At 40.7% G+C, this 16,299-nt stretch overlaps 1 protein-coding gene across 4 annotated transcripts in view; it reads right to left on the reverse strand.

The window, feature by feature from the left end:
• Positions 1 to 595: 595 nt before the first annotated feature.
• Positions 596 to 16,299, reverse strand: part of XB5953580.L (uncharacterized XB5953580 L homeolog) — a 40,812-nt gene continuing 25,108 nt past the window's right edge. For 2 of the 4 annotated variants that reach the window (XM_041565196.1, XM_041565198.1), the window contains exons 2-4: positions 1,860 to 1,933; positions 1,473 to 1,761; positions 596 to 854 (exon numbers count right to left, since the gene is read on the reverse strand). In XM_041565196.1, the coding sequence (XP_041421130.1) occupies positions 683 to 854; positions 1,473 to 1,761; positions 1,860 to 1,933 (535 nt within the window). In that variant the 3' untranslated portion in view covers positions 596 to 682. 4 annotated transcript variants of the gene reach the window in all.

Here is a 16,299-nt window from a genome sequence, read left to right on the forward strand (position 1 = left end):
TATGCAAATTAGCGACAGGAAGGGAAAAAGTGGGGGGAACTTTTTTACTTCCTTGTTACAAAAAGTTACATGATTTCCCTTACTGCCCTTAATTTGGATATGCAAATTAGGATTCAAATTCGGTTGGGCCAGGCACAAGGATTCGGCCGAATACAAATCCTGCTGAAAAAGCTGAATACTGGCTGAATCCTGAATTGAATCCTGGATTTGGTGCATCCTAATTCTGTTAATATGGCCTACTCATGGGGTGTCCCGTGACTGCATGAACCCCAACCCCACAATATTAATGGGAAACCTACTATACTTATGTACATCAGTTGTGCAGGATTGTTCTTTTATACCATTAATACTCATAAATACCCATTCCTCCTGAGATCTCAGTTCCTGGTGGTTCCTCTTTACTTACAACACTCACTATTGGTATATCTATTGGAACAATGGAATCTTTGTCTATTCAAATGCATGAAATGTTTATTGTAAGCAGCAAGAGGTGCATCATTTCTAGTCTAGTCTGCAGGAAATAAACATGGCACAGCAGCCGGAATTCTCCCATTGGGGTCACTTTATAATAAAAGAAACAAGAAACAAGTGCATATAAAATGCTATCAGAGATATTTTAATGAGCGGAGATGAAAGCCCAGTAAGACTTTTAGACGTGGTTAAAGTGCCAGTTGCCAAGAGGTTACCAGCAGACATGTTTTTCTTCAGTTTTTGTATCTTCACCATAAACCTCCACTTCACAGATGTGTAGAAATTCTGAGCGCCCGGGAATAACAACACTCACATAACGTCCCATCATTCCCTTGCAGCAGAAAGTCATGGTGATTTGGGAGACATCACTAACGGTGGCACAGCTGAAAGATACAGAGAACAATGTGGTCACCAAAAGAGAACAAGGGGAGTCCTGTGTCCATCCCAGATCTTCTTCCCCTACTGGGTTCTATTTTTCTTTGGTTACTGACCCATCTGAGTCTCCATTCCCTATCCACCTCAGATCAAACTTTTGTTCTAAAGCTATCAAAAGGAAGTGTTTAAGAATTTAGGGTTCCTCCAGGCAGTGCAAACCTCAACAGAAAGACACAAATCTAACATCAGGATTAATCTAATTGCTGGTTGCTTAGTTCAGTGACCCAAAGGACCAGATAGAAGACATAGAATAGATGACCTAACAGTTCACAAATCATAGCTAAAATATAACGTACACAAACCCATACATTCCAGTTGTATATGTCCACTTTGAGGCCATGAAGAGGAGCCTATACTAGTGAAGTAGAGAAAAGTCACATGGCATCATTGAGAATTATGTTAGGGATTTAATGAAAGTGAGTGCTCTTATAAGTTTACAGATGAAACCTTGTCCTGACCTGCCTGTATAAAAGGAGAAGACCTACACTGGCTCTGAATATTCGTCACAGTGTTCCTAAGGAATAAGGAAGATAAGAGATCAAGGGAAAGGAAGCCTTGGGACTCACACTGGGTTTTTATTGTCTGCTGAATCCCCAACACGGATTTCTGCTCCTTTCAGTCGCTCGCTGCAACAGTCCCCCCTATTCACTATGACCATCGACCAAATCTTGGTGCTTTTTTTCAGGTCCAACTGCCACCACGGAGCCAAATCCCTGTTGGTGTGGGCACAGGGATGCACATAATAATTTGTCTCTTTATTCCCATCAACGGCTGTTTGAGCATTGGGTACAGGAACAAGTGGGTAAACGGAGCTTTGGCTGACGCTGACACCTTCTGATCTTGCCAAATTAATCGCTAAAACAAACCAACAGAGAGAGTCAACCATGGCAACTGAATTGACTGCAAGTTTTCAGCATTTTAGCAGTTTCACTTGAGGTGCTGGATTCTCTTACCTCCTGGCTGAGGGTCACATGACTGAGCCCACCCGACTGTAGCACAAGCCAACAGGAGCACAAGTTGCTTCATCCTGACAAAGAGTCAAAACACAATCACATATGGTGGCACAAGGACCATCTCCATTTCAGCAACCCTATAAAGCAATGGTTTGGTAAGACTCCACCATATCCTACACTCTACTTAATTCTCTCATATTTTCAGTAGCACTCATTCCCAATATTAGACAACTGGGATACTAGAAAAAAAAATCACAGTCACCAACAAGTTTAAGGTTTCCGGTTGGTCCAGCAACAACTCAACATACAGTACTGTACTTGACTAATGATGATGGCCAGGAACTCAGTACAGTAAATATTAATATTAGCAATGGGCAAATTTATTCGGGAGACATAAATTCTAGACAAATTTCCACATTTTGTTACCTGCGAATGTTTTCAAGAAACTGCGTCAAAAATTGTCGAACGTCAAAATTATTCGGATGCCCATTGACTTTAATGTATTCAGACAAAAGAGTCATGCGTATAAAACGTGTCAAAATTGTCGCGCGCCAAAATCATTTTGACGCCCATTGACTTCAAAGCGTTTTGCAAATTTTTCTCAGTTTTGCCATTCTGCTCATTTTTCAGCAAAGCTAAATGGGACAGATTCACCCATCCCTAGTAAGTATCAGTTATATTAATTTTCTCATCCTTACACATTTCTATAAAAAAATTTCCAAACACTCAGCACATAACCGATACAATTATTCTGGGGACAGGTAGCAAGGAGTAAAATTGTATTGCATTTGATATATGGAGATGAAAATGAAATGAAAAGATACATTCTGCAGTTAGATTCCAAAAATCAGTTCAGCGATTACATAAATAAAGATTAAGCAGCTATTAAAAATCAGAAACTTTAAAAAAAAATGTAGAAAAAGAAAATACAAAAATATCAGTTCAACCACTACAGTAAGTTAGATTTAAAAAATAAGTTCAGCAAGTAAATTTAAAAAAATACATTTAGGGGGTTATTTATCAAGCTCTGAATATCCAAACCTCGAATAATTTGGTTTTCAGAGCAAAAAAAAACTAAGAATTTTTCGAGATTTATTAAAAAATCCCGGCATCTAAAAGCTCTCAAGGTCCTGTAAAAGTCAATGGGGAAGGTTCCAGTATCTGCGCTGATGTCCGTACTGATATACGATGATTTCGGGGGTTTTTGCACAAAAAACGCAGAAATTGTAGTTTTTTCAGGGAAAGCTCCAAAGTTTGCTCGACCCTATTTTTTCAGGCTTTTTTCTTCATAAATAAGGTTGCACGAAGTTTGATATTAGAAACACTGAGATAAATTCAGACCTTTATAAATAACCCCCTTAGTGGTTACATGTAAAATAGATCAGTTCAGTAATTCAATTGAGAAAAATGTGTCAAAATCAAAAACATAAATAAATAAAGACATAATGCCTGGTATTCAGTCCTCTTCTCTGGTTGCTAAGGTGAGGGGCAATAGCCAGGATGGAGAAGCCAATAATAGAAATGAAGCTGTAACATAATCTAAATAATGTACAGAGGCAAAGATATGAGATTTTGCCACCTACAATAATAGAGTCATTTCCCCCTTTAATTTATGAAGTTGAATTAAGTTCCTCAACATGATTATAACCACCACCACCACCAAAGGCACCGGCTCTCACCTTCCTCTCTGTATCAGTTGTGTATCAGTTGTGTATCAGTTGTGTATCAGTTGTGTATCAGTTGTGTATCAGTTCTGCACTGCTGCCTGAGTACAAATGGAGACTAAATACTGACTATAACACCTCCCTTGAGGCCAAACCTCCCTTATTTAGATAAGCTTGTTCTTCATTCTCATTCGTGTCCATATGTACGTCATTTCAGCCATTTGTCTTGTTTTTGCTACTTGTCCATGGGAATGTTTGGTTTAAGTCAATACAGCTCATTTATTTGTACCCACACCTATAAGATAATCTTTATGTTACTGTTTTATGGAGACTCGTAGTTTTACTGAACTATGATACAAAAACATCTCTAGTAGAGCGCCAAGGGACACTAATGCTGAATATATATATCCATCCCTACCTAAAATATCCAAAACATGCCAAGCTTATGAGCTGTATTGCCCAATGAGCTGTATTGACTCAAGGGGGTATATTTATCAAAGAGAAGTTAATAGTGAAATTCCGCCACTTCCCATTCATTTCTATGGGATTTTTAAAGGAGTATTTATCAAAGGGTGAACTTTCACTTTCACCCATTGATAAATACGCCTTTCAAAATCCCATAGAAATGAATTATGAGCTGCGGAATTTCACTCTAGTGGCGGAACTTCACTCTTTGATAAATTTACCCCAAGGTCTTCACCTGTATTGTCCTAATAAATGGATGTGAACTTTTTTTTTTTTTTTTTTTGGTTTGTTGCTTTTGAAAAAAACTCATATTTTTTGTTCTGGTATTGAATACATGCACCCACAGACTGGGGTGAACTGTGAGTATTTTTTCATTTCTTCATTGTACCCATTGATTATCTTTAGTATTATTTTCTGTGGTAGTGCCACAAATTGGCTTTTTGCACCTTTTTTCATTTGTGATACTTCTAGACTTGTGCAACACACAGACTAAGGCACATAAAGGAGTAAGTGGAGGCACCAGAACCTGCTATAGGGAGATGATGTATATTTGAGAACAGTAAGAAGTTGGCAGGGCGATCCTTCTCCTGTGTCTCAGAAATGCTTTTGTTTAAACTTCTGCAGGCAAAGGAAATCTAGAGGTGAAATTTGAAATATTCCACCATTTTCTTTGAAAATAGGGTCACTGGATAACACATTTTCAATTGAATTTGTGGGACTTTCTCATTGAGTGCATCATGTCCCAGCTGGTATGAGTAGATCTAAATGTGAAGATACATAAGGTTCCCGGGGTCCATACATCTGATATGGAAAGGCAAAGTGGATAAAGTCCCTATTTAAAGTCATTACATATAGAGAGATGGAGGATACATGGGTCACAGTGAAGTTGCCCATAAAGGAGATGACATTTAGGACATCTGATCAACACTAAGGTCACTTTGTTGCCTATTATACTCATGAATGGCCAAATTGCCTTAGGTCAGTTGAGTGACCCATGCAGAGATACAGGATTATGCAGGTCTTGGATGACTATTGAGCCCATACCTGTGCTAATAGGGTTAATGGGTCAACTCAGTTTTCCATTTTGGCCAACCATACAGATCAATAACCAAAATTCATGCAACAGACTGGAAACCCAGTGGTGATAATGTGAGCAGCAAGATGTTTCCGTGAACTGGTTTCTGCCCTAGTGGGATCTTTACTTTTGGATTAACTTGGAGAGTGTGTTTGGCAGAGCTGAACTGTCAGAAGATACAGTAAGTACTAAGTATATAACTGTATAAATCAGCCCCAGTAACTGGAAGAAGCTGCAGGATTGCTGGGAGCAACACATACGGGTATATTTATCAAAAAGTGAAGTTAAAGGTCCTCTAGAGTGAAATTCTGCCATGCTCCATTTCATTTCTATCACCCCTAAGAGAAAAGAAATCATTATGAAAGTATCACTTTCCCAGCTCATCTGCAGTTGGGTGTGGTTTATTTGATGTGGTATAAAGTATAATAGAGAGAAGGAAAGTGCAATGGCATTGTACCAGTGGCTTGTGGTTGGGACCTTAATCTTCTAAAGACCTTGAGATGACAAACGGTTCCTCCTTGTTGCCAAACACTGAGGGACAAGATGGTTCTTTCCATGACCTTCAGGGACATTAGAGTAGGATACAGCCTAGATTATTCTATGAGGCTAAAGCTGTCACCTTGATAAATTCTACTTATGTTCCAGGACAAAGGTGGAGAATAGGGAGGTTACTGATGGCGCCAAATAGGGGGCATCTAATACTAATAATAAACATGCCTCTAATTCCATACTGAGTGGCCTTAAAGACCTCTGCCCATATGTCTATATACACATAAAGCTCTTCTAGCTGATTACAGTAAGTAGTCACGTAGGAGGGGCTTTAGTGGCTGAGGGTGGAACCGGGGATGTTAATAATGTGCAGTTATTCATTTTGTAATGAATAATAACAGTTCAAGACTTCATTTACAGTGTTTTGCATATCATTACAAAAATATGTATAGCTGTCTTGCAACTCTGGGGACCTGAGTTCAATTCCAGCTTGGGAACTATCTGCATACATACAGGCGTGTTAATTGGCTCATGATTAATTAGCCCTACTGTTTGTGAATTAGATTGCAAGCTTCACTGGGGCAGGGACAGATGTGAATGCTATATAAAAAATATAAAATAAATTTGTATTTCTTCAGTAGGTTTCAGGACAATGAACACTTGAGCACCATCTAGAGGTGAAAATTGAAAGTGATCATAAGTGGCCCATTAACAAGTCTTGCACACTTGTCACGGGCTGCAGATTGAGGGTTCGGGTTGGGTCTAGGACTCTAACTCATGGCCCATCTCCTATGAACACCCCCCACATACACATACAGACTGTACCACCTCATATGAAAATAAAAAAACTTTCTAAATATTACAAATTATATCAATTCTGCGCCTTTACTGAAATAATCAAATAATCTTCTGTATGCTTGTGCAATGCACAAGGTGACTGGGAGCGATTTGGCAGCTCGTGTGCAAATACGGGGGACGGCGTAACTGAGCATGGCTTCCCGATGATAAAAAAAGCTGTGGGGATAAAATACTGCATTGTGGGAAAAAGAAAAGGAATTGCATCTGTGCTCTTTGCACACTGCACTATGCTTGTAAATGTGCTTTAATGTATTACAGCTAACTGTCTTTTAATATAACTGACTCTGACACCACACTCTCTGAAACAGAGAGCTGAGAGGGGGGAAATGGTTCAAAATGTATAACTGGTTTTTCAACATTCAAAGGGTAGACATGACATTCCTCCTCTATCTTATATGAACCTTAGGAGAGACTCCCCCCCCCCGTGCATAACTTTTTCTTCTTGCGGCATGCTTTGCTTTACTTTGCACTTAGGGTGGGGTTTGATTAGTTGCACCTGAACAGACTGTATAAATAGAAGCCCTGAGACTCCAGTGGAGCTTGCTCTAGTGTTTAGCTTCTCTAAAGTGTTTGCTCTGTAAGTGGGGGATCTGTAAGTGGAGTTACAAACACCGGAGTTTCAAACTAAAGGAGGTTCAAACTAGGTCAAAAGTTTGTTCTAAACCCTGATTTTTTTTTTTTTATTCCTGTTTTGATCTGTAACTGGGATAATGAGCGCTAGCAAGATTGAAGGTCTGACTCAGTGCACAGTCTGCCATATGTATGTAGATTTGGAACAAGAGATCCAAAATACTTACCTCTGTGGTGAGCAAATTGCCACTTTGGAGGCTCAAGTTAGAGCACTAGAGCAACAAATTGCAACACTGCGGTCGATTGATAATCTTGAAAGGAGTCTTTTGCTCACTGAGCAGGACCTAGTGGGGTCAGATAGTTTGGGGGGAACAGAACAGCAGCAGAATGTTGAGGCAGCTAGCTGGGTGACAGTTAGAAAATCTAAGGTGGGCAAAAGGAAAATGGAGGCTGATCCAGAGATTATACATTGAAACAAATTTGCCAGATTGTGTGAAGATGATGGGAGTATGAACTCTGGATTGACAATTCTAGATGGGGCTGATCTCTCTAACAGCCGGGAGACCAGTTTCTCTAGTAGTGGTGGGGAGGAGAGTAGAGTCAGGCCTAAGCAGATTGTGGTTGTAGGGGACTCAATTATTAGAAAAGTAGATGTAGGGTAATCTGTCGTCCGGATCGCTACAACCGAACAGTTTGCTGTCTACCTGGTGCCAGGGTTCGGCATGTGGTTGATCAAATAGACAAATTATTGGGTGGGGCTGGGCACGACCCAAGGTCTTAGTGCATATCGGTACTAATGACAAAATAAATGGTAGATGGAAGACCTTAAGAATGATTTCAGGGATCTAGGCTCTAAGATCAAGGAAAGGTCTTCCAATGTCATCTTTTCTGAAATTTTGCCCATGCCACGTGCAAGTTTAGGAAAACAGCGGGAGTTTAGGGAGCTAAATGCGTGGCTCAAGTCTTGGTGCAGGAAGGAAGGGTTGGGGTTCCTAGAGCACTGGGCTGATTATTCGTTGGGGTACAACCTATACAGTCGTGATGGTTTGCACCTCAATGGAAGGGGGTCCGCGGTGCTGGGGGAAAGAATGGCTAAGAGGTTGGAGGAGTGTTTAAACTAGGCAAGGGGGGGGTGGGTGAGATAAAGAATTATGGGGAAGCTAGTGTAGACGGGGCAGTGGGATTAGTAAGGGGTCATGGGGGAGGAGTGAGGGGGGCATACAGTTTACCAGCTAAGAAAGTCCCTATGTTACAAGGAAAACAGAATAATACTAACTTAACATATAATTCTCCACTAAATAAAAGTAGTAACCTCCGCTGTATGCTGCAAATGGACAGAGTTTGTCAGGTAAAATGGGAGACCTGGAATTAATTGCTCTAAACATTATGATATAATTGGTATCACTGAGACCTGGTGGGATGAAACATGTGACTGGATTGAGAATTTAATTGGTTTCACCCTTTTTAGGAGGGACAGAGGGATTAAATAGCGGGTGGAGGAGTGTGTTTGTATGTAAAGCCTGAATTAAAGCCATGCGCTAAAGAAATAACAATAGCTGCCACTGGTGAGGGTGTAGAATCCCTGTGGGTAGAGATATTGACTGGGCAAAAGGTAACAAAAAGAATTATCATTAGTGTATGTTATAAACCTCCTGGTATAAGTGTCGAGTATGAAGCCCAGCTACTCTTGCAGATACAAGCGGCTTCACAGCTGGGTCAAGTTGTTGCTATGGGTTGTACAGGACTCCAGGGGTGGATCCTGGACAGCAGGTATATTTCCCCTTTATTCAGATACCTGGAGGGTGCACAGCAGGGATAATTACTGCAGGAGTTAAGGAGTTAAGAGAGCCCTGAGAGTTCAGGAGGGGGGTTGGTAGACACACGTGAGGTCTGCAAGAGAAAAGCGTGTTTGGCAACTGCTCTCCTGACTGGGAATGAAAAGCTTCGTAAGGCTCGGTGAGCCTGATCCCTGAATGGGAATGTAGGGCCCTATAGGGATACAGGCCCTATAGAGTTAATCTTTTCACCATTTCCTTGGGTTATTGGGTAGAATCCCTGTTACAGAATAACCTTTACAGTGATAGGCTGAGAGATGTGATGACACTGCTCTGACTCACTCCTATATAGTGTGAGCAGGGAGTGGCCTCTTCCTCTTTTGCCTCTGGATGTGATTCCAGCTGGATGAGCTCAGGGGGACTGAGTGCAATAGGCCAGAAGAAGTCATGTGACCAAGTCGGGAGCAGGTAACCCCGTGAATGAGGAATAGTTACACTAGGGCAGACTTGTCATAGTCTCTCTAGGAGAGAAAGGCAGAGAGGTGAGAGAGAAAGAGCAGCTGAAGCTCCAACAAGGATTTGCAGTAAGGGAGGAGCTTCCCAGAGGCTCTGTGTGTTGCCTCCAGTCAGGGACCTCAGTGAAGAGGGACTGTAGGGTACAAGCTGCTTCCTGACAACTTCCAGGAGGGAAAGGTTGTACTGCATTTGCCTGTGTATCTCTGTGTGAGCCTGTCTTGTTCTGTGTGACCTCTCAATATGCTGCTTTCCTCAACTCCTGCGTGACTACTGAAACCTGTGCTCACTTGCCCTTTTTGGCATAATAAACCGTTCCTGATTGTTAAGAACCTCCTGGCGCCCAAGTTGTTTTTGTGTGCACAGTAGCCTGGGGGGGATGTAGTTGCACTACACCATAGAGGGAACACTTCCACTTAGCCAAGGCCCTGCCCTGGGTGTAAGTCGTGTGTAACCCATGCTCTAGTGTTCTAGCTGGTGAATTAACCCCGAGTGGCCCAAATAGGTGTTACACGAATATGAATTGTTTTCTTTCAATTCTGCTGTGCATGAAAGTGAATGTTGTTTTATCCTGAAGACTGTTTAAGTTGACTTATTTTACCTGCTGAGGATACAGCTTGTTTGTTTGCATATGGAATAAAAGGACAATAAAAGGACTAAAACACTAAAATTTTTTTTTGGAAACTTTGACAGTATAAGGGCAACATATTAAGTGGGCTTAATAAATCTACTTGTCAGTATATTCCCCTTGTAAGCAAGGAACGTCGTTGCAAAGCAAAACCTTTTTGGTTCAATAGAAGCGTTGGTGTTGAGGAGGGTAAGAAAAGACCTGCTTTTAAGGCTTTCAAGTTAGCTGGTACAGCCGAAACATTTATAAGGTACAAGGAGGCCAATAAATCATGCAAAGAAGCTATAAGGCAAGCTAAAAGCAGTAAAAAAAAATCCAAAATTATTTTTTAAATATGTTAATTGGAAAAAAAATGAAGCAGGAAGGGGTGGGACCTTTAGTTTCAGAGGGGGGTCAGCTGGTTTATGAAAACAAAATAAAAGAGCAGATTCTGAACTCATATTTTTAAAATGTGGAACCAGTTAATGAATGTTTCCTTCTTAATAGTCCCGATTCTAGTAATACAACTAATGATGCATGGTTCACACATGAAGAAATTCAAAAGAGACTAGAACATGTTAAGATTAATTCTGGGATGGCAGTGGATGTGATTTACTTAGACTTTGCTAAAGCATTTGATACAGTGTCACACAAAAGGGTACTGGTTAAATGAAGGAATGTTGGCCTGGAACATAGTATTTGTACCTGGATAGAGAACTGGCTAAAAGATAGACTACAAAGAGTGGTGGTAAATGGAACATTTTCTAATTGGACCAGTGTTGTTAGTGGAGTACCGCAGGGCTCTGTACTAGGTCCCTTGCTTTTCAACTTGTTTATTAATGACCTGGAGGTGGCCATTGAAAGTACTGTTTCTATTTGTGCAGATGAGACTAAATTGTGCAGAACTATAGGTTCCATGCAGGATGCTGACACTTTGCACAGTGATTTGTCTAAACTGGAAAACTGGGCAGCAAACTGGAAAATGAGGTTCAATGTTGATAAATGCAGGTTATGCACTTTGGCAAAAATAATATAAATGCAAGTTATACACTAAATGGCAGTGTGTTGGGAGTTTCCTTAAATGAGAAGGATCTTGGGGTCTTTGTAGATAACACGTTGTCTAATTCTGGGCAGTGTCATTCTGTGGCTACTAAAGCAAATAAAGTTCTTGTATAAAAAAGGGCATTAACTCAAGGGATGAAACATAATTGTGTCTCTTTATAGGTCCCTGGTGAGGCCTCATCTGGAGTATGGGGGCAGTTTTGGACTCCAGTCCTTAAGAGGGATATAAATGAGCTGGAGAGAGTGCAGAGACTAAGTGCAACTAAACTGGTTAGAGGGAGGGAAGAGTTAAATTATGAGGGGAGACTGACAAGGTTGGGGTTGTTTTCTCTGGAAAAAAGGCGCTTGTGAGGGGACATGATTAGACTTTACAAGTACATTAGAGGACATTATAGACAAATAGCAGGGGACCTTTTTACCCATAAAGAGAATCACGTACCAGAGGCCTCCCCTTCAGACTAGAGGAAAAGAACTTTCATTTAAAGGAACAGAGTAGGGGGTTCATCACAGTGAGGACAGTGAGGTTGGGGAATGCACTGCCGGGTGATGATTCAGTTAATGACTATAAGAGGGACTTGGATGATTTCTTGGACAGACATAATACAAAGGCTATTGTGATACTAAACTCTATAGTTAGTATAGATATGGGTATATAGAATTTAATTAAAAGTAGGGAGGGGTGTGTGTATGGGGCTGGGTTTTCATTTGGAGGGGTTGAACTTGATGGACTTTTTTCAACCCGATTTAACTATGTCACTATGCACCACTGATTCGGTTGGAATTAGTGGCGGCATGCAGGGGGCTGGACTAGGCCAGCAGGGCATACAGGGTTTTCTCCCGTTCCGATTCTGAGCTTAAGTGACCTCCAAGATGGACTTCCAGGAGGATGTAGAAGGGGCCAAGAGGTATTCCCAATAAATCTGTCTGTAAGTGGCATTTATGCTGCCCCCCCCCAACCAATACGGTATTTTAGACAAATACAAGAGTCCTCTGCACTCAACCCATTATCAATATATTTAGGACATTGAGACATTTTGTGTCCATATATTTCAATATATTTAAGCTGAACAACTACATCAAAGTCATCCCATATCTGGCCAGTCCTACAGTTAACTTGCATCTGATTCATTAAGAATTCTATTGCTTCATTATACATTTTACACAGTTTTAACTGCAACTTACTTGCTGCTTTCAAAGTAAAAAATAGTGGTGAGCACAACTTTCCCTTGTTTGTTATAGTTATACAGGAGCAGTGACCAGCTCCATGTTGTAGCTCCCACCCTTCCCAGCTATAGTCAGGTGATCCCACTGTTGGCCAATAAAAGGGCAGCCAAGTTTGGGAGTTTTACTTTGAAAGCACCAAGTAAGTTGCAGGTAAAACTTAGTCCCTTTGTAAAATGTATAATGAAGCAATAGAATTCTTAATGAATCAGATAAAATTGAGTGTAGGACTGGCCAGATATGGGATGACTGTGACGTAGTTGTTCAGCTTAAATATATTGCAATATATGGACAAACAATCCCTGTTTTGTTTAAAGGGTAAGGCATTTTTTAGTAGCAGTAGCACAAAATGTCGCTGTCTTAAATATATTGATAATGGGTTGAGTGCAGAGGACTCTTGTATTTGTCTATATGTATTTTGTGGTCACAGCCTCATTGCACCCCCGCCTAATGGTTTTAAAAATGAGTGGTGAGCACAACTTTCCCTTGTTTGTTATAGTCGATTACTCAATACAGTATTTTGTTTAGAGAACCATTTTACCTTTAAGGGGCATCTGGATAACTCACCTGTGATGGATATTTTCACTTGTTCAGATGACAGTTAATAATGCCTAATGATAGCCGTGCCAACTAGGGTGCCAATTCTTCTCCCTTGTTCTTGCTTCTTCTGACCTGCAATCTCTACTTTCTCTCCTCTCTCTCTCTCTTTTATTTTCTACTCTGACATCTCTCCTCCCTCTACTTCTCTACTTACCCTTTAGCCCTGCCCCTACCTTCTCATTTTTCAGCTGCTTGCCCTTCTATCTCTCATTTCTTTTATACTCTACAGTTCTCCAACTTTTTCATTGTATTCCAGTCCCCTTAATTTCCTCACCTTCCAGCCTTCCTTCTAATTATATTACCCTCTCTACCCTCCACTCTCCTTGCCCTTCCATAATCTACCCCTATTCTTTTAACACTTTTCTTCTTACTACTCACACTTATTCACCCGTCTACCCTCCTCATCATTACTGTTCTACTCAGCACTTATCCAGTTCTTCCAAGGTCCATCATCTTCAGCTTCTGTTCTCCATTCACCACTCTTTCTCTTCCACTGTCCCTTCTCCATGCTTGTCCCTTCCATTAAAATCCCAAGTGAATTCATCTGGATCTATCAGAACCCCTTTTGCATCCCATAGCAATGAGTGGCACTCAAGAAATAAAAGGTCAACAATTGTCCTGCACAGACTCGCTGTCCCATGGAGTAGTCACCATGCACCTTCCCTACACACTGGCTCATACCTCTGCCCACTCAGGCTGGGACACTCGCTGCCAAGGTCAATGCCTTTCCTAGTGCCAGAGGGATCTGACTGTCAGCAGGTAATAATGTTCAATGTAAATACAGACTCGGGCAGGTGGATGAAGCTGCCAGTAACAGGTCAAGAAATGTTCCTTAAACAGTCAGAACCAGCAGTGCAGATGGGATAAACAACAACTTCTTTCATTTGCAATACAAATAACTTTAGAGTCATAGAAAATATTTGATGAACATGAATATATGGGAAGCCTCTAAGCTGAATATTTTCTTATGCAAAAATGTGTGTGAGTTCCCCTTTAATTCCATGAGTACAGAATGGTTACAGTTGACTGATGGAATACAAACTCTTCTCAAATCAGTTACTAAGCGCAATGTTTCACTGTTCCATTGTTTTCTCTATGCGGAGAACCAGCCCGACCAGTAATGTCATGTTGAGATAACTGCCGGTCGGATGAGAAAATTCCGATTGACTTTGCGCAACACAAATTTTTACTGTTAAATTCTGTCATTTTGTTCTGCATGAAGTCATTGGTGTTAATAAGAAGAGAAGCACCACGCGCAATGGTTTTTTACCTTTCCCAGGCTCCCCACAGCAGACTTTTTTAAGTTTTTTAGTGAAGATGGGGCAGGATGCAATGTGCAAAAAAACAGCCATGCCTGGGTTCTGCAGCTCTGTATTCATATACAATAGTGATCTGATTTTATTTTTCCCCCATCGCCGTTCCATTTCCTTAGTCCAAGAATCCAGCCTTTAGTTTCACTGATTCTCAGTTGTGTTGGCTTAGTCTAATTGTTACAATAATTGTCACTGGATATGGGTCCGTTTACTAAAGTGCGGTAAATCTGACTTTAAGTTTCCGCATGTTATCGCTGAGAATATTTTTACGCCAGAATATTCGCAGCGACTAAGTTTACTAAACAGCGATGCGCTCAGAAGTCATTGCGATCACTTGCGGTAACTACGTTAAGGAACCAGCTTACGTTAGCGGTAATTTTAGCGAGTTGCGAATTTTCTGGCGGAAAATTAAGTTTTTGCGAATATTTATGCTATAAAATAGTCTTGTTTTATGGCGGTTATTATGGCAAATTTTTACTGTGACATTTATGGCCAGAAATGCATCTTCAAAACTTATAAACTTTATTGACTGATGATTATACCATCCAACAACATTACCAGAGTAACACCAATCAAACATGTCTGCATCATATAAACCCTTCTGCCAATAGAATCATATGAACAAGAAATCATACCAGTCAATCTCTTTGCTTCATAGAAATGCACAGTTTAATGTAGCCAATCACAATGAAACCAAAAAAGCGTAGAGGCTGACGAATCCTTGGACTTTGATGCCCGCTGCCAATAATACGCCTCTGAGCTGAAACTGCTGCTGTTGCAACAGATAGAAGCAGAAGCCAAAACATCCTGTCAGCAATAGCTACAGATCTGTCTCCTGAATTATAGGTAAAAAAACCCATTATTATGGGATATTTGCTGCCCCTTGAGAATTTTCTGGCGAAAAAAATACTTTTACGCCACTACATAGGTGGCAGTAAAAGTTTGCGAATATTCTGGCGTTAATTTTGTCTATAGCACATTTCGCTGTTTAGTAAACCAGGCGTTAATATGTACGTAGCGTTATTTTCAGCGAATGCGATAACTGGCGAACAATTATTCTTGCGCAAGAAAATTCGCAAATTTATATTTACCGCAGGTTAGTAAACTGGCGATAACATATTTGGCGAAAATTCTGTCTATAAATTGTGCGAATATTTTTAACGCACTTTAGTAAACGGACCCCATAGGCTGTATGTCTATGGACACCACTGAGATGGTGCTTTTTATGCACAAGAGGTTCCTTATCCCTATATGTTTGTACATTGTATCAGAATGAAGCAGATTGAGACAACGAGCAGAACCCACAGTTCAGAGGTAGAACTTCATCAGGACGAGCTGGTTTTTTGCACCACAATGCCACATACGTCAGGCATAAAGGTGACACTTGGATGAAGAACAACAAAAGGTATAAAGAAGTGAGTGTGGTACCTGGTTTAGTGCCGGGGGGGGGGGTAACTACAGAGAAGCAGACCCTGAATCGGAAAAATGAATGAGCAACTGTCATATATCTTGGTACAGTAGGTCAACTTACCAATGTTTTGGGGCCCAAAATTTAATTTGTTGTGGGCTCCAGTAACATCTGGTTAGGCCACTGTCAGCTCTACTCCAAACACCCCCTGAAGTGGGATTTCACTGTGGGCTCTGGGACCTGTAGTTGCACAAGATGTAAAACTCCTCAGCCATGAGCAACTATCTCTAAATAAACAATGGTGGTGATGGTGAGGTTTATCAGGTTAGATCAGATTGGATATGGAATGCAGACAGACAGGTCCCGTACACCTTGTGACTCCTTTTGTGGTTTTTCTAGGTTAGTTTAATCATTTAAGAAAAAATTTTGTTAACGTAGAGCTAAAACTACAGGTATGTAATTTCACTGACCATATAATTATAAGTGAGTGATTATATAATGAGTAGAAAGGTGAGTGACAGCTTGTATACACACTGCTACACTACTATGGGCTGCTGTTGTGTATAAGGTCACACTGGGTGAAGTTACCCAAAATTTCCAACAATCCCTCATAGAACCTTGAGACATGTCTGACCACATCCTCAGTCTCTCCAGGATTCCTGAAATCTTCCCCACCCTCAATGCAGTAAATCAAACCTTTCCCTTCCAAAAAATGTGGGAAAAATAGGAATATGTTAATTGACAATTAATCAAACTACTACAGGGGCCTTAATGTGAGTCAGGTTATGGGATTCCCTACCAAGAGAAGGGGAATGAGTGA

Source organism: Xenopus laevis, chromosome 6L, assembly GCF_017654675.1.
Source record: "Xenopus laevis strain J_2021 chromosome 6L, Xenopus_laevis_v10.1, whole genome shotgun sequence".
NCBI lineage: Eukaryota > Metazoa > Chordata > Amphibia > Anura > Pipidae > Xenopus > Xenopus laevis.